The sequence below is a fragment of the Chenopodium quinoa genome, unplaced genomic scaffold (genome assembly GCF_001683475.1).
Source record: "Chenopodium quinoa cultivar QQ74 unplaced genomic scaffold, ASM168347v1, whole genome shotgun sequence".
Taxonomy (NCBI): domain Eukaryota; kingdom Viridiplantae; phylum Streptophyta; class Magnoliopsida; order Caryophyllales; family Amaranthaceae; genus Chenopodium; species Chenopodium quinoa.
Window position 1 is genome coordinate 685,290 of NW_018744080.1, and position 23,652 is coordinate 708,941.

The window sequence follows — 23,652 nt, forward strand, 5'->3', positions numbered from 1 at the left end:
TCGTGGCATAAGGGTGGTAGTAGTAATAATTCTTCCAGTAGAATTGACTAGTGCTTAGGGAATTTTGAATGGATAATGACTAAAAGCGATGTTGTTGCTGAATATTTGAATCCCTCTACTTCAGATCATAGTCTAATTCTGTTGTCTTATACTGAGAATGCTAATGGTCATGGGAGGCCTTTTAAGTTCTTTAATTTCTTAGTTGATCATAAAAACTTTATGCCTATTATTGAATATTGTTGGAATGTTAAGGTTAGGGGTACTCATATGTTTTCTGTCTGGACAAGATTGAAAATTAGAAAGGAGAAGCTAAAAAGTTTGCATAAAGAGGAATTTAAGGGCATTCTTGAGAAAATTGAGTTAGCTAGAGAAAATTTGCAAGACATTCAAACTCAATTGCAGAATGACTATTCTGATACCTCTCTCCTGCAGCAAGAGAGTATCAGGGTTGCTACCCTCAAAAGGTGGTTAAAAATAAATGAAATTGCCTTGAGACAAAAGTCTAGAATTCAATGGTTGCAGATTGGTGATTCTAACCATCAATTTTTCTATTCTTCTGTCAAAGAGAGGACTAGAATTAACAGGATTTCCATTATCTATAATGGTCAGAATGAGAAATTGACAAGTCATGATGATATTTAGCAAGAGGCTATCAGGTTCTATAGTGGTTTGCTTTGATATTTTGCTACTTCTCTACCTATGATCAATCTTCCTATTATGAGATCTGGTCTTAGGATTTCTATTGACTAGAGAGCTCTTCTTTGCAGTCCTATTAATGATCTTGAGATAGAGAATGCCTCAAAGGATATTGATGGGAGGAAAGCTCCTGGGCTTGATTGTTTGAATGCTTTCTTTTTTAAAAAAGCTTGGGGTGTTATGAAAATTGATATTTGTATGGCAGTCAAGGAATTCTTTGACAAGAAACAAATTCTTAAACAGGTTAACTGTACTTCCATCACTTTGGTTCTTAAAATCTCTAATCCCTCTAAAATTAAAGATTTTAGGCTCATTGCTTGTTGTTTTGTTATTTATAAAATCATTGCTAAGATCTTAACTTCAAGACTCCAGTTGGTGGTTGGTTGTGTTGTTAGTGAGTGCCAAACTGGTTTCATTCCTAGTAGACACATCTCTGATAATATTCTACTGGCAACAAAACTTATCAAAGGGTATACTAGGAAGTATATTTTTCCTAGATGCATGATCAAGGTGGATCTAAAAAAGGCATATGATTCTATTAAATGGAGTTTCTTAAGAAGTGTAATACAAGAGCTTAGGTTCCTGCTAGAAAAGGTTTGAGACAGGGAGATCCTCTCTCTCCTTTTCTCTTTGCTATTGGCATGGAATACTTATCAAGGAATATGGCTCATCTGAAGCATGACTCTAACTTCAACTTTCATCCAAAATGTGAAAAATTGAATCTCACTCAGATAATGTTTGCAAATGACTTGTTGCTTTTCTTTAGGGCAAACATATTAATTAATTCAACTCTGGTTTAGGAGCTAATTTGGAGAAAATTAATGTATATCTTGGTGGGATTGATTTGGATACTCATCAGCAAATCCTTAATAGCTTGCAGATTCCTGTTGGTACCTTCCCTTTCAGATATCTAGGTGTCCCTTTGGCTACTAAAAAGCTTTCTTATACTGAGTGCAAGCCTTTGATTGACAAGGTGGTTGCTAGAGCTAAAGTTTGGACTGCTTAAACTCTTGCTGTAACACCCCTAAATCTCCCTCTACGGAGATACCTATATAATACGTATAATTATACCGTAGAAATATACTTGGGCGTATTACCTCCACATGATTACGCAAGGCTACTCAAGATATTTAACTCAATAACAAAACTTGTAGTGGAAACTCAACTTTCTTTTATTAATACTTATAAAAATAGTAACATTGTTATGAGTACTCAAAAATAAAGATAAGACCAACATTCCTAAACTAGGTGAAGCAAATCCCGGGACTCCCATATGCTCTTTATTGGCTCCACCTGAAAATAGTCAACCATTACGGTAAACATGGCAAACCAAAACAAATAAGAAATACGGATTAGCTAATTATGCTAAGTATGATAAGTGCAAGATAATGTAAACTCAATTTATTTTCAAACATGCTTTTAAAAAAAAATTCCAACAATTAATTCAATAATTTCAAACTCATTATTCCAAAACCGATTCCAATGATTCAACATTCAAAATAATTTTTAATAAAACAATTCCTTTTAATCCAATTCCTCACCCAAATGTGCACACCCCCCAAGCTAGTCTCCTTAGATTACAAGGCTATTCTTGAGGAAAGACCCGGTCATACAAAGTCCAAGGCCTTATCAATAAACCAAATCCGCATAGTGGGACTACCAACATGCTTATAAAGCATTAATAATAATAATAATTCAATGGTTCAATAAATCCTTTTAATATCCAATAGTTCCAATATAATTCAAAATCCTTTTTAATTAATTCCACATGCTTTCAACATCAAACCTTGTAACATATTAATTAATAGTTTTTCAAAATCAACAACTCTTCCTTGAAAAACCTTTATTTAATTCAACAAACCTTTTAAAATCAATTCCTTTATTTAAACACGATAAGTAATCCAAACCTTTCAAAACATGATTTAAAAATCAATCATTCAAAATACTTTATTGAAATTAAAACCTTCAAACATAATTTATTTCAAAATCATAATTCAAATCAATTTATTTCAATCACCAATCAAATCATGTAAACACATGTTATTCAAACCAATCACTTTCAAAGGTATCTAGCCACCTAAACGCACCTTGATCCTTACTAGCAAAACCACACAAAAATAACATCAAGAACCTTGATTCCGAATATCAATCAATACTTCGCACTTTTAAAGTTCCATCACGAATACACTTTGGAAATAACATAACCATAAGATTATCACAACATAAACTCCAATCTAATGTGCATGGACTATAAAACTCTTTTAAAATAATACTTTAGTATAAAAATTATAGCTTTGAAATAGGTATTTGTATTTTAGAAAACTAACCATGAAAAAGATAAAGGAATAGGATTAAAGAGAATTGAATTTTCGTTGGAAAGAATAGGCAGAACTTGCAAAGGTCATAAATCCTTCAATATAACTTCTAATTGGGTGATTATTGAGCCTAACCTCAAGGATTTTTTTGAGAGGAACAATCTTCTGTGAAATGTTAATACCCAAAAACTGACCAAAAGTGCCCGAAACTGGCTTCAAATTAGATAAACGGGATGGTTTGTGTAAAAAGAGGAGAAGAAAAGTATGAAAAGGTTTAGGCAAAAGAAGAATAAGAGAGAAGAAGAGAATTGGGTTTTTGGTGTGAAGAATATGAGAGATATGAAGGGTATTTATAGGCTCATGAATGAGAGAATTATGGTAGGAGAATGTAGGAAGATTTATGGCAAAAAGATTTAAGGAATTATTTGGAGAACTGAATAAAGAAATATGAAAACTGTTGTTATTAAGGTGATTAAGAATAATAGAATTTAGGAAGTGTGTTTTTCATGAAAATAATATGGCAAAAGAGATTACTTGGGGAATCAAAGATGAAATAAGGTAGGGAAAATAATATGATTAAATCATTGTGAGATGGAAAATAGAAATTAAGGAAAAATAAGAGATTTTAGGGAGATAATTAAAAATAAAATTTACCAAAATAAATCGTCGAAAATTTGATCTTTCCTAAGCTCATATTTTCGGAGCTCCCTTTAGATATTTAGGGAAATAATTTGCTAGTTTTATGGAATTAAAAATAATTGTGTCGATAAAATATATTGTCTAAAATAATTAATTAAGAAAATACAAATTATTCACTAAATAAATTTGCTAAGAAAATCAAATTTTCTACACTTAGAAAATTCGAAAATTATAGCTTATTATTTAGGAAATTTGGAACTCCTAATTAAATAATTAAAATATAATTTTTGATTAGTTAAAATATCCGAAATATATATAAATAATCCGATTTTTAAAATAAAATAAAGGGATAATAAATCTTATCCAAAATCCAAAAATAATAATTGAGTTTTTAAAATACTTTTGGCGCCAAAATTCAAATATCATTTGGCTCCAAAATTCAAATAGTGAAATAAATTACTAAAATACCATTTTTAAGAGAATACTAATTAATTAATTAATTAATTAGAAATACGTTTCCAAAATACGGGATATTACACTTGCTTACTCAGGTAGATTGCAGTTAGTCAAGATTATTCTTCTAAGTTTACAGTCTTACTGGTGCCAAATTTTTATAATGCCTAAGAAAGTAATTAAGGAGATTCAGAGGATCTATAGACTGTTCTTATGGATTGGCAACATTGTTTCTTCAAAAAAAATCCCCTGTCTCTTGGAACAACACTTTATGTCTTCCTAAAGTTGCTGGAGGTTGGAACATTAAGGATAGGATTTTGTGGAACAAAGCTGCTATCTGCAAGCTTCTTTGGGCTATATCTTACAAGAAAGATAAGCTTTCGGTGAAATGGATTGATGCTTATTATACTAAGAACAGGGATGTTACTATTGTTAGTTGTCTTGCTAACAACTCCTAGGCTCTCAGGAAAATCTTTCACTGTTCTCAAACCATTATTATCTCTACAGGTGGTTGGGACTGATTTGTGAAGAAGGGGTCCTTTTCTATTAAGGAAATGTATAAACACTTACAAGGTGATTTTGAGAAAGTTCCCTGGGGTAGAGTTCTTTGCCAAAACCAGGCCTCTCCTAAAAGCTTATTCATTACCTGATTAGCTGTTAATAACAGATTTCTTACAAGAGACAAACTGGTTGTTTGGGGTGTCGTGGATTTTCTTCTCAGATTTGGGCTATGGTCCTTAATCATCTGCATTTCAATAGGGTTCCTAGCACTTTTTCTAGTGAACTAACCTGGCTGTGAAAAGTGCTAAAAGAAAGGTTGCTAAGCATCAGGTGTTCTTGATGTATTTTGATGAGTGTTTATATGCTATTTGGCTACACAGGAATGACAGATTTTTAATCAAGGCCACTAGACTATGTCTGCTGTTTAGTTGTTCAAGGATGTCAGATTCAAAGTATCTTGCAGATGCAGTGAAGATATGAGGAAATATTGCTAGTATTTTTGAGTTGTTTTTTTGCTGTCTTTTGTTCTTTTGGTTGTTCTGATCTTGGAGTCAGTTTTTTAGGTGTTTTGCTGTATTCTTAACTGTTTTTCTTGGTGATTAATAAAATTTCTCTTTAATTGCCAAAAACAATTTTGTTTAATAAAAATAATTTCAGTTAAGCAAAAATAAGATGAAGTGAATGGGGCCTTACTTTAATTGGACCAGCTACTTAGGTCCTATTCTCTTCACCTTATTTTATAGAAATAAAATTATTTTTTGAATCGAAACTTTTTGTGTTGAACTAGATAGTTTTTACTTAATTTACATTGTATTTGAGTCTAGGCCGTGCTATCTTCACTTTATTAATAAAATATTCTCTAGAAAAAGTTTAAGTTTTGTAAAAATAATTTCAATCAGTAAAAATCAGTATCTTTAAAGAACAAATATACAAGTAATAGAGAATTGGAATAAATAATTTAAATTCAATATAATTATTTTAAGTTTGGAAAAAAAAATTAATTTTAGTAAGCATAATTTCATTTCTATATACAAAAAAAATTGTTTAACAAATGTAATTAGAAGAGAGTAGGATCATACTAATTTAACTTATTATTTTTGCTAAATTGAAATTATTTTTTAGTTGACTAAATTTATTTTTATTAAACTGAAATTGTTTATACTAAACGTTATGTTTAAAGGGAGCAACACTTAGTTATCTGTTATTATCCTATATTAACAAAACTAGTTTATATCACCCATTTTTTTTCCCTTCTTCACTCCCATGGACACTTTTATCCTTCTCCCTCGCGGCTACTATTTCCTTCTCTCTCTTCCCCACCTATGGCCATGCCGGCGATCGACCACCTTCATAACTCTAAACTGGCTAGTCGGCTAGTCGAACAAAAGACATCATAGTAGTAAAGTATGTAAAGAGGGCCTAGAGGGAAATACATTTACTCTTGCGGTTGGAGCTCGTGGTGGTGCGACAGTTGAATGGTGGTGCCTGGTGATGCTAGTGGTCGTGGCTGGTGGTGCTAATGGTCATGTGGTGGTGCGACATGTGGTACTAGTGATCGTGTAGTGGTGATAGAAGAGAGAGATCAAAATTGAAAGGGGGTGTAATTGATGAACTTATAAATAACCCTTGACGATATAAACAAGTTTTTATTAATATAGGATATTAACTTGATAGTCTCTTTTTAAGTTGAAGAGAATAGAGCCTTATTATATGAAATATAATTAAAAAGAAACCCTTGTCACTTATAATTTAAAGACTAATGACACATTTCTCGTTAATTACATTATGGGTATGTTCGACAATATATAGCTGTGGAGGTAGCTGTTAGTTGGTGTACTAGTGGTTAGTTGTCTAAGTAGCTATTAGCTATGAGATAAATAACTCAAATATGCGTGTTCAGTAAGTAGTAGTTGACTAGTTGTTAACAAATAAAAATTAATATTTTTTTCCTAAAATTATATAATAAAATTTTAACAGCTACGTACTTTTAATTTTCAAGCTAATAATATTAAGCTACCCCAACCACTACTACAACACCAAACACTCATTCTTTTTATTAAGTAGTGATATGATTTGGTCAAACTACTCAAAAACTAGTACCGAATTCGCCCTAAAAAAATAAATACTCCGATAACACCTATTAAATAAAATGCCTAAATTCTTGTACCAGTCATAGTGTTGAGATCAATTCGATATGAACAAGAATGGTAACTTATTCTTATTGCATGCATATATTTTTTCATTTATTTTTGAAACTGCATATATTAATTAATAAATAAAATACACATTTGCTATGGAAAGATCCCCGTTGTTGAAATTTATGAAATATGGATTGAATTATCCTATATCAATTAAATTATCTAGTAAACATATTTAGTCAACGATCACAGTATGAAAAAGTCAAAGAATCAATAATGTTGATTAGATCCCATCATCTCTTCAAAATTGTTCAATCAGTTGGTATCTTCCCTACATAAATCCTGATTAAGACATAGGATCCAGTTAAGCTCCCATAAAACATATCCTCTTGATTCATCCAATCCATCCATATTGTACCTTCACCCATATTAAAATGGGAGCTCATTTTCGGATCCGGTACCGTCAAAGATTTAACAAGATTTAAGCTAGTTTTACCGAATAATTAGAAGTGCTAATTAACAAATAGTTAAAGATTTTGTAATGATCAGTTTAAAACTATAAAAGCTGCATTGACAATTTAGCAAACATACCATATCTCCCCAACAAATTAAACATAAATTGCTCCTCCAATAGTTACGTCTCTCTAGCGTGTACCTAAGGGGTATTTTCATCATTTCAGTTTGTACTCCCTTTTTAACAACCAACCAAAGAGGTTCAGACAAAGAACCTAATTTCCTGTATTTTTTGTTTACATTTTCACTAATTTTCATTTATTAGACAATCCGTTTTAATTTCTTTTTTTCTCGTATTCATATTAGAACACCTAAGTTACAAACACAAAAATCTTAAAACCGTCGATATTTTTTCTAAAAAAGGAGGATCGTGGATCCAAAGCCTATATCTTTTAATTCCCTTAAAGGAAATAATCTTGTCTTGTTTAATTTAATTTTTTCAAAAAATTATTAATAAAAATCAATTTATTATAATTTTTTTCTTCAAATAAAAAATTTGAATTTTTAGAGTAATATTTTCAAATATAAAATCTATTTTTTTTTTGTTTAATATTACAAATGGCATGGAGATTATGAAGTGAAAATTAAAACACCGCTTTCTGTTTGTGTCTATAAAAATGGAAAAATTATAATTAAAAATAATAGGGGTTAGGAAAGGGAAGAAATTAAAGTCGTCTAGTTTTGGAAGACTAATAGAAAGAAAACCACTCTCCCAAAAAATAAAAATAACAATTTTATTATAACAAACTCCTCTCAAAAAATTAATTTCCATAGGAAATAAACAAGAGAAGAAGAAGAGGAAGTTGTCCTTTATCATCTTGAGCATTCATTTCAATCCCAGCTTTTTTTCCCTTATATCCTCCTCATCACTATTTCCAATCAAACACAACCGACTCTCTCTCCTCTCTTTCTCTCTCTAATTCTTTTCTTTCTCTCCATGGGTTTCCTAGGAGAGGTGGAAGCAGCAACAGCTGCGGCGGCCACGCAGCAGGAGATGAAACAGCACCTGTTTACTTCTGGTGGTGTTGTTCATCCTTTCATGGCCACGACTGCGGCTGCTCCTACAACTAGTATTAATAGTAGTAATAATATTAGTAGTAGTAAAAATATTAATAGTAATGAATCATCATCTCATTTGGAATTACAACAATTCTCTCTCCTCCATCATCACCACCACCAACAACAACAGCAGCCGCAACATCATCATCATCAGCAACATCATCAGAATATTTCATTCAACATGATGCAATCTTCTCCATCATCTTCTTCCCTTCCTGGAAATAATTTCATGTAATTATTACTTACATATATACACTCTCATCATAAATATAAGACCTAGTCTATTTTTTTTCATTTATTTACTTATATGACTGTTTTTTTTTTTTTTTTTTTTTTTTTGACATTTTAGAGGCACGGGAAAAGAAAACAGTAGCTCTACTGGAGCGTACGACTTAGGCGAGCTAGATCAAGCTCTCTTTCTTTACCTTGATGGTCAAACAGATCATGAACAACAACGACGTGAGTAATTCATTTTTATCTTTTTTGATTTTTTTTTTTTTGGGTGTGAAAAAAAATTGGAGCGGAAGAAGAAGATTCTTTGAGGATGTGATTGGGTCATATGAAAAGCATGATCAGAATTTCTGATGAAAAATCTTCCGTACTATTATTTTTCTTTGACCAAATCATCAAAAAAAAAAAAAAAAAAAACTTTTCTTTTTTCCTAAAAGTAAAATTTTTATTTTTATTTTTGTCTGAAATAAAATCCCAAGTAAATAATTTGAGGATGTGTCAGATGAACTCAAAATGCATGCTTAGCTACTTTATTTTCCTACTACAACAATAAGCACCGCTATTATTTCTACTACTACTCACTCACCTTTCTCTCTCTTAGCATAGATTGCCATTGCTAGTAACAAAGTTAAGTGATTTCATCAATTATTGAGCTCATCAAGTGCAACATATTCTCATGTCTTTAATTATTATTCGCCGTCGTAGTCTTTTTTATGATTACCATGTTATTGATTGATTTGATGTTCGGGTTTTTGTTACAGAAACTCACAATTCGTCATCAACCTCACCACATAGCGGAGGTGGACTAGGAGGCGGCGTTGGAGGTGGAGGAGGAGGAATGAGACCACCAACTCTTAACATTTTTCCTTCTCAACCTATGCATGTTGAGCCTTCTACCAAGGTAGTCTATTACAACTTTTAAACCGTTCGTTGTTGACTATTTCATTTTTTTTTTCATTTTTTTTCATCTTCTTGTACAAGCTTTATTTAAATTGTAACTAATTTTGTTATATAATTTTAATTGATTTTTGTTACGGTTGTTATTAAAGCCGAGTCCTGGAGTACTAGGAGGAGGAGGTCAATCAACGAGTGGCGGTACAAAGAGAGCATCTGAGCAGCCGCCACCAATTGAGTTGTCCAACAATAACAATAACAACAATAATAATAATAAATCGAAAAATCAACCCGCTGAACAATCCAAGTCTATCAAAGTAAGTTGATCCAATACGATTATAAATTGATGTAGCTTTAAACAATTGTTGTTGGGATTTTTATATTATCAACCCGAAAACGAAATGAGGAATTAAATTAATAATGTGTAGTATTTATTTACATTCTTCTTCTATTTTTTTTTTTTTTTTTTTTTTTTATGGGAGCAGCGTGAAGGTAACCGCAAAGGTCCAACATCAAGCTCGGAGCAAGAAGGGCCGAAAACACCCGACCCTAAGGTTGTTATTATCGCGATTTTTGTACTCTGTATAAAATTAAAGACAAATATATAAATAATTAATTAAATTTCATCAAATGAGTACGATGATCAATTGAAGTCGTAACTAAAAAAAAAAAAAAAAAAGAGGATTTGAATTTTTGTAAAATTCAACGAATAACGCTTTCAAATTGTACTGAGTTTTGGGTATTGCTTGCAAGCAGACATTAAGAAGACTTGCTCAGAATAGAGAGGCAGCTAGGAAAAGCAGGCTTAGAAAAAAGGTAAGTCAATGTCACAGCTTTACATTTTTAAATTATTCATGCATTTAGCCATTTTCATATAGTCCTTTGTTTGTTAAGCTTTCCTATTCAACTAGTACAATTTGTATATTTATCTACTAACCACTATATTTTATCAACATTTTTAGTTAAATTAATAATGTACCTTTTTTTTAATATGTTTGTTTCACTTATTTTTAATTAGTTTTGTTTTACTCATATTTTTAATTAATCCATTTGTTCAAACTTCAAACAATATATGCAGGCTTATGTTCAGCAGTTAGAATCAAGTAGGATAAGACTTGCTCAGTTAGAACAAGAACTTCAACGTGCCCGAGCACAAGTAAGTTTAATTACGCTACCATTTAATTTGAATTTAGTTATCACCTTACTAAATTTAAATTTCATTATAAGATAACATAATAAATTTGAAGAAAGTACGTGACGTGTGTATAAGAAAAAGTTAACATTTAATTTCGTTTATTAAGGGTATATTTTTCGGAGGAGGTGTAGCTGGAGGCGGAGGAACGGACCAAGGTGTCCCTCTAGGTGTTACCAACATAAGCTCAGGTACGGTACTACAATTTTAGTCGTATAAGTAAGGCATAATATTAATTAAATCATTATTATAATGCCTAGTTGAATATTGTATGTTTGACAACTTGTAGTAGTTAACGACAATTTTTAATAATTAATCACTAATTCAACCCTTTATATAGTCATACCAAACAGTACGAACCAATAACATAGAATATGTCAATCACATTACTAAAATTAGTACTAATTACGGCGTAGTAATTTTTTTTTAATTTTTTTTTTTTTTAGACGCAGCAGTGTTTGACTTGGAATACACAAGGTGGCTGGAAGAGCACCACCGGTTGACCTGCGAGCTCCGAGCAGCGGTACAAGAACACATATCAGAGAACGAGCTCAAAATGTACGTCGATAATTGCTTAGCACATTACGATGTGATAATGAATCTCAAGGGCATGGTGGCGAAAACCGACGTGTTCCACCTTGTTTCCGGTATGTGGAAGACCCCGGCCGAGCGGTGCTTCATGTGGATGGGTGGTTTCCGCCCTTCTGAGGTCATTAAGGTAATACGCACTTCTTCTATTAGCCATACGTACTAATAATATTAACCTAAGCTCCCAATTTAAAGTAGTTATTTCATAAAATAATTATAATGATGTACTTCAGAGTGATTAATTTTACCCTATTAATTAGGACATTGTGAAAATTATTCGTGCTATTCAACTTGGAGACAACAACTTTAATTTTCTAACTATAGATGACCATATTTTTTTAACGTATATTAATAACACAAACTTTAAAAAAAAATCGGATGTACAATAATTATTGTACATTCATCATAAAGATAGCATAAAGTGATCAAAAGTTACCCCTAAAATGAATAAAAATTACCCTATTATGCATAAAAGTAACCCAATACAAATAAAAATTATATATACTTTATTAGTAAGAAAACACATTTTAAATGACTAAAAATCAATTATTAATTATCGAATGTAATTAAATTACCTTTATAAAACTTTTCTTGTTATCTATTTATATAAAAATTGTATTATATTTAAAGTTACCCAAAAAAGCAAAAAAATACCCAAAAATTAGCAAAAAGTTATCCTCATACTGCTTGATGTAAACTAATATTAGTGTAAACCGGGTGTATACAAAAGTTTTTCTATCAATAAATACTTGTTTGATAATTTTTGTGTATACAAACATGTTTGGTTTTAAAAAATCTATTAAAATTATCAACAACTTATAATGTAATGCTAAGTTTAATTTAATGGTCAAAGCTAGCTAGCTAACCAATCTAATTATCTTTATATTTTCGTATAAAGCTCAAAATATACATGCACTCTAATATTGACGTTTCTTTTGGATGACAATTGCCTCTCTTTTATTTTCTTTTCTTTTTGTTTTTAATATATAAGAAAATTGCATATAATAGGAGACTATAAATAATAAGAAAAGTGCAAAGAATACTAACTAATAATAGTATGAGAAGCACTAGGAAAGTAGGAAGTACAATCAAATTTCATCTTTCTATTGATATAAGTAGAAGAAATTATCAAATCAACTTTGATGTGGAACAACTTTTATTTTCTTGAATAAGAACTACTCCTTTCATTCTTATATCCATAAATTTGAATCTTTTGTGTCAAAATGCGACCAATAAGTCGATTATAGTCGTCTATGATAATAAGTTAAAGGTAGTTTGTTTATACACTCTTAACATTACATCCTTACCCTTGTTATAACCCTAGATTAAAGTCTACACTAATAACTAAGTACTATACATATTTGTTATGCCTTTAAATTAAAGTTGTTGTCCACCACTTTTATGCCAAACTTGATATTACTTTTCTAGTTGTCTTGAAAAGATGAGTAGGATGATAAACTAGAACACAATCCTAAGCTAAAATTAAATCATATGAAGTATACTCCCTCTTCTTTTTACAAGTGTTACAATTTGACCGGATATTTATTATTAGCTGAAATATGTGATCAATAATATCTTTATTCTTTAATGTCTATTATATTAGTAAAAATAAAAAAAAAAAAAGATATGTATTAATATCATGAAAGTTTACATTTTCATTAACTACTCCGTTAACATTATATTATACAACAATTTGATACATATTATATATATACATGAAAAAAAAATATAAAAAAATAAATAAAAGAAAAAAGAAATAGAAAAAGGACATTGGTGTTCAGATAACATGGAGTTAGGAGTACAATTTGTCTTTAGAGTAAAGTGGGTGTGGGGAGAAGAAGATCTGCATGAAGGGTATGAAAATAAATGAAGAAAGGAATCTTGAAGAAGGTTTCCAATAAAAGGACTAAAATGAGGTGATGTTCTGGTTCAAACCCTAAAGCAATGTCTGTTACTTCTTCTTATACACTTCATCCTAATACCATTATATGGTGGTACTCCTAAATTATGAATATGGGTAAACTTGCACGGCTCTAGCTACTCCCTTACGCCCTCCTTTTTTCTCTTTCCTCTTACATTCATGAGCCTTGGATTATTGTATGCTCGTGTCTTTTTATTATTGCAATAGTTGAGTTTTTACGCTATTCACACACTATCATGTGATAATAATCAATTCAGATTATCTACATAAAGAAAAGTATAGTAAAATGGAGTCTTGTTACTGTTTTTAGTTTTGTCTCGATACATACACTTTAGTGATATCACTTTTTTTAAGTTTAAATCTCTATTTTGTTGCAATTATTAATCATAAATAAATAATAAATGATAACTATTTCATTCTTTGGTTCCTAGAAATTTATAAGAATATTTTTTTTATTTATTATTAAATTAACCTAACTACTCTTGAACAATGATTTTAATAATATTTTGGACCTTCATATAATCCCCAAGTATTGTGAAGTTTAGAATAAATGAAATATGCATTGTTATTGATTAGTATATGCATTGTTATTGATTAGTATTTCTACTTTTAACTATGTTTTTTTTTAACGTGTACTTTTAACTATCATGAATAAGAATAACCCTTATTGCGAGTATATTTAAAGTAGTCCTAATAAGAAATAAAAAAACTCATCTGGTTGCCCTTTTTTTACGTTGTTATTAGATAATATTGCACCAAATCGAGCCATTGAGTGACCAACAATTGATGGGCATATGTGGGTTGCAACAATCGACGCATGAGGCCGAAGAGGCGCTATCGCAAGGACTAGATGCACTCCAACAATCTCTCTCGGACGTGATCGCCTCCGATGCCTTGAGTTGCCCTCCTAACATGACCAACTACATGGGTCAGATGGCTCTTGCCATGAACAAGCTCTCTACGATGGAGAACTTTGTAAGACAGGTACGTTAATAATTAATATATCTTAGCAAATTATTAGTATTGTGGACTTGTCGTAGTACTTTGAATAATTCCCATAATTCATTTGTCCTAGTTGTCCTACCTTACATAGGTAAAATTAAATGACTAAAATCTTTTTCAAAATCTCAATTACGATGTCACACATTTTTTTTTTGAATGAATTATGATGTCATTCTTAATCTCTCACAATTAGTACTTGTGGTTTGATTATTGTTAATAAATGTAATATGCGGAAAGTCTAATGTTTCCTTTGATTTTTCATAGTACTCGTACCATATTAATTAAATTATAACTTTAATACTCGTACGTACTATATTTTGTCTATATATACATATTTCTATGGTTAAATGGTTATACAAAAATTAAAATTTTATAAATATACTAGTATATATATTGAGAAAATAAATCCAACAAGATTATATGTTTTGTCTCATATGGAGTATATGCAAAAATAACCAACATTAAGTACGTAAATAATGTAAAAACAATAAGATATAACTAAGAAAGAAACTAAAGAAGTTAGAGTAGTGAGAAAGTGCTTCCGAATTTATATATAGCAGACCATAAATAGCCTTGTTTAGTTTTCCTTATGGACAAAATAAGGCCGCATGTAATCTTATGTAAGTTACATGCATTAGGCTAAGGCCTTGTTTGGTGATAGCGTTTGAGGAAGCGATTAGCGTTTTGACCAGTTAAAACACCATTAGAAAAAATTTGAGAGTGTTTGACATATTGGATAAGAAGGCATGTAATCATAATTAAGTTGTGTGCATTTGTCATCTTTTTAGCATGTTATACAAAAATACATTTTAAAACAAGGCTTGACTTACCTCATGTTATTGAGAACGTAATATATGCTATACACAATGTAACAATAACATATAACTATATAAGCAGGTTTTATAATTAAATTCGATTTAAATTATTATTGTCATATTATTCGAGAGTTGAATAGATTTAAGACTGTAACTCGTATTTAGGGGGCTATTTCGTATTTAATTTGAGCATAGAGAAGGCTAATTTTGGAAATCGGGTGGGACCAAAAATGGAAGTAAAGAATCAGGTACTGCTATGGTTGGAAAACCTACTCCAATCAGATAACCTACTACAAGAGCATGGCTAATTATTGGAGTATTAAAAAAAAGGGTGTCAAAAAAAGGATAAATGTCCTTTATACAAATAGTTTTTGAAATGGACCCTCAAATTTAGGAAAAGGGCAAAAATTAAAAAGAAAACCCTAGTGTTGTGGTTAGAGAGGGACATTTAGCATAGTGACAGCTTGGCTTAATTAATTATGTTTTGTGATACGTGGCATTTTACACCAACTTAGTTGAACTTAATATTTCAATTTTAGTTTGATTATTATTGAATATAATGTTGATTAGATTAGAAGCGTCTTAAGACTCTTAACTACTATTTTATTTAGTTTGCGGACCACTTTTAACAAGATAATTGGTTTTTTTGTTTTGAGTTATATATAATTCATTAAATTAATTTCAACTTGATTTTCAGTAATCAAGCATGCATAGTTATAGGTGAAAACAATCGCTAGCTAAGCGCTAGAGATATGACATTTGAATTATAATATGTTAATCATTCATGTTGCTCTTGATTTCAATTTTTATAATTATGAAAATTAATATTTTTTTCAATCTTACCTAAATATATAGGTAGCATCCTAATTTAGAGTTAACTAATGTAGGTCATGATTATTTTATACTATAAAACTATCTACTTTTTGTTGTCCATAGTTTCGCATTATTATTCACCACAATGTGACAATTAAAATCTTATAAAAATACATATTTTATATCTATACTTCGTATTTTGAAGCGAATTTGAACCAACTCAAAGGATATTAATACAGTACGAACTTGTTTTAAAAGAAAAGTACAAACTACATTGTAATATACTTCGACTATATGACAATAATTAACACTAATTAAATGAATAAATAAATAATATACTAGCAACAAGAATTTATTATTATTATTATTATTATTATTATTATTATTATTATTATTATTATTATTATTATTATTAGATGTAAGCCCGTGCGATGCACGGTTCTAGTAAATTATTTTATTTAATATAAGATTTTGTACATTTATGAAGATCATTCATGAAATATTTGGATAAAATTTCTAATATCATAAGATATTTTTTTTGTTAATTTAACACTAAAGATATATATTTCGTTATTTTATTTATTTTACATGGTGCTTGAATATAAAATCCCAAATATGTAATTAAATATACATTAAATAATAAATTTATTGTACATGTCATCTTTTTTATGAGAGATGAAAATTAAGAGCTGAACTGAATTGAACTGATTGAAGATGAACTAAACTGAACTGAAATTAAGCTGAAATGAACAGGCCCTAAATGACATCTTTTTTTTTATTGTAATTATAACTTTTTAAAAAATATCTTATAATTTTTATGTGTTTACGCAATACATTGTTTTTAATAAAACATTTTGACTTTTATCACTAAAAAAATCAAGAAATTATAGTGCACCATTCAATAAACTATCCAGACATCGTCCGGGAACAACACTAATTTATATAATAGCAGTCCAAAGACATCAAGTTGTTCATTCTAAAAAAAACAATAAAAGAGTACAAACAGATGCAATTTAAGGATAAAATAAATTTGTTTGCAAGTATAACCAACAATATGCATCCAATAAAAACTCATTGTGAAATGGAGATAATCTAAGTAAATAAGAATGAACTTTCTAAGTCACTATGTGATTTTTTTTGGGTGTTTAGAGAGTCATTAAGACAAGTGATGAGACTCGATCTCAAAATTTCTTGAAAATGGGAGGTGAGCTGAATTTATATATGGTAATTATTAAAAATTAGAGAGAGTTTTCTAAATTTCTCTCTCTATATAAGGACAAACATAGTTATATGAGATTTAGTTTTATTCGTCTCAATGAGTACATTATTAATATCTAATTTTTGTAATATTTGCTAGGGAGCGATTAAATATATTTGCGATCAAAGATTTGCATTGATATATGTAAAAAAGATAATTATTAGTTTTTTTAATAGTTTAAATTTTAATTATTTACTATTCGTGCGATGCACGGTTCTAGTAAATATTTTTATTATTTTAAGATTTTTTTATATGAAGATCATTCATTAGATATTTGGATAAAATTCCTAATATCATAAGATAATTTTTTTAAAAAAAAAATTTAACACTAAAGTTATCTTTTGTAGGTTTAATTATTTTACGTGGCGCTTGAATTTAAAATTCCAAACCTTATTCTTTAATTTTGCTTAGGTGACAATTTAATTTTTTAATAAAAAATAAATGAAAAATCATTTTATTTATTGGTTAAAATAAGTCCTTTGCAAATGCGTTTTTTTATATAATCGTTATCTTTCAAAATGTTAGTCTCATCTAGAATATTTTAACTATTAAAAAAAATAGGGAAATCTTCTAATTGAATTTCTCTCTATATATAAGGAAAAACATAGTGATATGAGATTTAGTTTTATTCGTTTCGATGAGTACATTATTAATATCTAATTTTTATAATATTTGATAGGGAGAGATTAAAAATATTTACGATCAAAGATTTACATCCATATATGTAAAAAAGATAATTATAAGTTTTTTAAATAATTTAAATATTAATTATTCACTATTCGTTATTTTTACCTAGGTGGCAAAATTCTTAAATCTTATTCGTCACTTTATCTTAGGTGACGAGTGAATTTTTTAATTCTAAAATAAATTATTAATCAAAAATTCATTGGTCAAAATAATACCTTTTCTTATGTGGCGCGCCGAATGCTTCCGAAAAATGCCTACTTTATTTATATATATTAGATAGATTATTATTTTGGGATAAATGGTTGAGAAAGACTAGAAATTCATATCTTAAAAAAAAAAAAAAAAAAAAAAAGGAGAGAGACTAGAATTCATTATTTCTCTTATGGTCCTATGGAGCACATAGTAATAGAAAAAGGCCTACTTGAGGATGACCAAAATAGCGTTAAAAAAGCTCAAGTTATTCAAGTGACTTTTTTTGTGAAAGAAAAAATCGTAGGAGTGAATAAGTTAGAGAATTTACATACTTCGTAGCATGTTGGGATTGGAAAGTTGCCCTTATGTAAATGACTTTGTGGCCATTATTATTTGTAAAACACCTGAGTGGCTTGAATTTGATTATTCACAAGTCACAACACCACAAAGTCCACCTAGAAAATTTGTCCCCGATGTGATGTTACATGGTTTCGGAATAGATATTCACATATTCATATATACATAGTACTTCATATTTACGATCACGTTTGTTTGAAATAAAAATTGATTATGATTGAATTAAGCATTATACTTTTAATAAAATTGTGTGATTGAAAAATTATTATTGTGACTACTTTTTTTTTTTTTTCTTAAAAAAAAAAATTTATTCAAATGGAAGGAGTTTTTTTTTTTTAAAAAAAAAAAAATTAGTTCAAAAATCAATATTTAAATTAGTTGATATACTATAAGCCTTTTCCCTTTAATGGCTTATTAAGAGTCTAAGACCAAAACTTACTATGGTTATATATAGAGTATGATGTACCGATTATTATAAAAAGGAAATAAAAATGATGCATTATAAAGTTGTTTTTGGATTAACTAAATTTCCGCTATTATATATTATTATCAAAGACTTTACCAAATAATCTAGTTAATAATGGATAGAACTCACTCGGTGTAATAGTGAATAGTACCAAAAACTTATTTATTGGGAGAGAACCGTTTTATTATAGAAAAAGGGGGTGTCACGCGAGTATTAATGAACATTCGCAACACAGAGAATGGAAGTTAGAAAGCATGCATAAAAAACAGAGAGGAAAGTGGGCCCATATAAATATCAACATCGAAAGATCTTTTAGGCCCATAACTCATGATGTCAGAGTCATAACCGCTTGACCTACAAAACTCCATGGCCCATCGCCCCATCCCACGCTCATAAATCCCCCCTTCTCTTCTCACATCACCTTTTCCAATCAATTGCTTCTATTCTTTTCTCGTACTTCTTCGCTTTTACTCCTTTTATGTTTTAATAAGTGTTATACTTTAATCAAATATTTATATTAAGACCTGACTTTAATCATTAATTTATCTTCTCCTAATTATATATTAGTAAAGCTATAAAAAATAGTAATTATTATGAAAGTATATCTTATAACAAATCCAACAATGTATTAGACAATAACATTTGTTTTTTTATATATATATTATTAATAAAATAATCAAGTCAAAATCATTATGTAAGTAGTGAAAAAAAGTTAAGATGTAACATTTATTTAAACATCGAGGGAGTATTTAGAATTAAAATCAAATACTTCCTCTGTCTTTTTCTTGCCTCCAATACTTTGTATTAATACATTATTCTAATAAAACTTTAATTTTAAATAGTATAGATTAATGTGAATCTAACTAGGTTTCGCATGATTAAATTTTTCTTAACATATAAATCACCTTATAGGCGGGTTTGAGTAGAGTTAGCAAATAGTATACAATTAATGTGTGAAGTATAAACAAAATTTGTATAATTTTTGGTACATAAAATTAAAATCATTTTGATAGTATATATTGCTTCTATTTTATAATTGTATTATTGTTCATAGAATTTCGTTGAACTTCATTTGGGTAGAAAATTAATTCATTTACCACCTTAATTAAGCTCAATATTGTGATACATATGTATACTTCATTTTCAATGCAAAGCAATGCATACTTCATTTTCTATTAAATTAAAAATATTGACCTTGTTTTGGAAATATTTCATGTATACACCTTATTATTATTTAATCATTTTCTATAAAAAAAAATTAAAATAAAATAGTCATAATTGCATTTCAAAATTTGTGAAATGGTCTCACTGGAAACTTCTCACATGTCAAATTAATCTTGATTAGTAGGATAGACCCTTTAAAGATAAACAAAAAAGGATAAAGGAATTTCACCCCAAAGTATATCTAGTGGGATTTGATTTTCACTAGGCCAAGCATTGCACGGTAACTGTAAAGTCAAGTATGACTGTAAGATTACATACAACCTTTAACCAACTAATCTACGGAGTATTACAAAGGCTATTTTTGAAAACTAATTTTTATTTTTTAAAAGAAAAATGAAAACACTTAACACAATCGGTATTGATAGTCTTATTTTATGGATAGAAGTCAAAATTATACCTCTGTGTTAGAATGGAATTGGATAGCAAATGTGAATATATGATGCCTCCATAATGTTCAACATCGGACTATGATAGTTTGATTAGTCACAATATTTTGGATAATTCAATACCATAGCTATTGACAAAAATGAATGAGACATATGCAGGGAACATAACTGATAATTACATACTAGTAGATTTGTGTTGTCAACTTCTTGCTGGTAGCTAATAAGCGGTTTTCAAACATCAAATTAGCTTTTGTATATACTTCCTCTCTTATTTGTCAAATCATAATGATAACCACACTTATATTAATAAATATAATTATTACATCTTCTAATTAAAACCCTTTGCATAATTAATCTTATGTTAAAAAGAAAGGGTCCAAAGTATCACCCTATGTTTCCATTAATTACAAAGTATATAATATGGTTCACTTTTGACAGTTCAACCATTCACAGCTAAAGTCTAATCAATCATACTAAGTTGTGTAAAATTTCTATCAATTTTCAACCATCCTATAGTCTTATCATTGATTAATACCATTAATATTACCCAATCTGCGTTTTTCTAGTACAAATATGCTTCTTTGTAGTCCAATTCACATTCAAATTCTTATTCAAGACTCAAGACTAGACCTTTAGTCATTATTAGAGATATGCACTAGAATTTGTGTCAAAAGATGCATAATTGCCATGATATTATTATGGTTGTTGAGCAATGTTACATGGTATGGTATGTATCTAGAATTGCGCTGAATATATGGGAGGATTCGATCTTGTGATTTCAAAATCACAATGTGAATCCCCAACCAAGTAAATCAGACCGACCTTGGTTGATACATACATATGTACGTAGAGTACACTCGTTTATGCATGGATTTACACCAAAAATAAATACACTATATACATGGAAAAATGTATAGATTATAAAGCATGTATATACTCGCATAAGCATAATATTAGATTTTTTTTTTCCCAATTTCATACATTTGGAATCTATATTCATCTATTAATCTTGCACTTAAACATTATTTATCAATCTGATGAAATTATTAAAAAAAAATTAGGTATTAAATATCTAAATCAATAATTTTTAATTTTGTTTTCAGGGAGATAGTTTAAGGCACCAAACATTTCACCGGTTACATCAAATATTGACAACGCGTCAAGCAGCGAGGTGTTTTCTGACAATAGCTGAGTACTTCCACCGACTTCGCGCACTAAGCTCCTTATGGATGGCTAGGCCAAGGCAAGAATAGATAGCATGAACAACCCAAAGGAAGCAAGCCAGTTAGCTAGTAATAGAAGAAAATTTGCAAAAGGTTTTCAATATATTATATTTTCTAATAATAGTTAATCATGATCAATGTGCTTCCTCTTAAAGTTTATGAGGTACCAATTTATAAGTTCAATATTGCTTAATTAAATCTTGTGTTGGTCTCCTTAAGATATGTATACAGATAGTTAGAATGCGTAATTTCAAATTTAGATGCACTAGACAATCTCTTGCACCTTTTTAATGCGATAATTTTTTTGTTATGTTGTTACAAATTAGGGATGAGAGTTTTTCAATAAGGCATGGTTTAATTTCTTACTTTCATGTATGTATGTTTTTCCAACCTTGTAAACACAAATGGCCAATGTAGTCATCTCAAAGAAAAAAAAAAAAAAAACACACACACACAAAAAAAAAAAAAAAAAAAAAAAAGAAAAGAAAAGAAAAGAAAAGAAAAGATTAACAAGGTATGTTAAATTGTGATTTGAACTTGCAACATGACAAAAACGATCATTGTTTGAACCCACATGTTTGAAATTTATAAAAAAATCAAGGAATTTTTTATTAATAAGACTTTTTTTTCCTACATTTTGCAAAATTATACAATAATTATTATATTATTTGTCCCCTCACATTAAAATTTATGACTCCGCCACTGCGGTCACACACTCCTATCGAAGTTTGAGAAATCACTACTACATAATGCTAGTAATTCTACTGAGATACTGAGGGATTTATTGAGTTTAGAGTAGATATATATATATATATATAAAAAAAGGTACTCCGTAATTCATTAGTACATCAATCAATTATGCGTACTTCTACGCGGTTACCTTATTAATTCAAATTCTTAAACGTTAAAAAAAAAGGTTTACAAAATCCGACTCTTATCCTATTATTTCAATTTGATTACCCACATTTTCAGTTCTTGAGTTGGATTTTGATTAATTTTGGATTTTTTGCACACCATTGATACGAGTATAATATCATATAACTAATATATAAAGCTAAACTTTTAGCCAGATCACGAGATAGCGATAATTGATGTTATAAATTTTCGCCAAATGTCATGCCACGTAGACAATAATTAATTATTGGTATGACACGTAGAGATGTTAAATTTAAATATACTTTGTAAAATAAAAAATAATAATAAAAAAAAAGTTTAGAGTTTTATTTCAATAAATTTTGGATAAATTTTAGGATATAAGTTTTATTTTCAATAAATTTTGGATAAATTTTAGGATATAAGTTTTATTTTCAATAAATTTTGGATAAATTTTAGGATAAAATTAATGGTTTTTTTTTAAGGTGGGAGATTAAAATTCATTAATAATAAGCCATACGGCACTTACATAAGAAATCGTAACCAAACAATACAAAGACAAAAGAACCAATTACAAGTTCGAAATAAAGTAAACTACAATTGCACCCGCAAAATGACTTTCTGAAATACCATTGGCTCATATAACGCTGTCCTATGCAGCCTCTTGCAAGGGGGTCTGGCAATATGTTGTAGTTTCTGACGTGAACCTTCATTGGCTCAGAATCCTGTACTCCTCGACCTGAAATCAAAATTGGTGTCGTACACTTCACCATTGACAAGACAATCTCCGATTCAAACACGGATATCGGTATGGAAGCATAACCCTTTAGCCCAAACCAACAGAAGATCAAACCAGAGCCCCATAGCTAAAAAACCCGGCTCAAATCCTGCACCAGAAGATCGGTACACCGATCTGCACACCCCATAGCACACCAACACACCACACAAAAAGGAAAAATAACAAACCTAAATAACACACAAAGACGGAAAAAGGAAACCCAAACACCACACACACCACTAAAAGAAAAAACAGGAAGAAACTTAAAAACGAGGACTACGAACGTAACCCTAACAACCCACCCCGCCGCCAATCCGAGCACCACCACCAACGCTCTGAGGTTCACCAACCCAACCCACATACCTCCTGACAGTAGATCCCGAACCGCCGAGACCCACCCGAGAAGCCCAAACCCCACATACCTCTGAACCGCGACAA

At 29.7% G+C, this 23,652-nt stretch overlaps 1 protein-coding gene across 1 annotated transcript; it reads left to right on the plus strand.

The window, feature by feature from the left end:
- The first annotated feature begins 7,878 nt into the window (after positions 1-7,878).
- On the plus strand, positions 7,879-21,854 carry LOC110691401 (bZIP transcription factor TGA10-like). Its single transcript, XM_021868328.1, has 11 exons — positions 7,879-8,545; positions 8,664-8,773; positions 9,307-9,446; positions 9,595-9,756; positions 9,925-9,993; positions 10,196-10,255; positions 10,518-10,595; positions 10,741-10,822; positions 11,078-11,349; positions 13,885-14,124; positions 21,444-21,854. The coding sequence occupies exons 1-11, from the start codon at positions 8,193-8,195 to the stop codon at positions 21,591-21,593; spliced, it is 1,716 nt and encodes a 571-aa protein (XP_021724020.1). The 5' UTR covers positions 7,879-8,192; the 3' UTR covers positions 21,594-21,854.
- The last annotated feature ends 1,798 nt before the right edge of the window (positions 21,855-23,652 follow it).

Excerpts from the sequence above, each read along its gene's own strand:
- LOC110691401 (XM_021868328.1), top strand. The coding sequence starts at position 8,193 with ATGGGTTTCCTAGGAGAGGTGGAAGCAGCAACAGCTGCGGCGGCCACG. Across the intron at positions 10,823-11,077 it reads TGTTACCAACATAAGCTCAG|ACGCAGCAGTGTTTGACTTG; the intron begins GTACGGTACTAC and ends TTTTTTTTTTAG. Across the intron at positions 11,350-13,884 it reads GCCCTTCTGAGGTCATTAAG|ATAATATTGCACCAAATCGA; the intron begins GTAATACGCACT and ends CGTTGTTATTAG.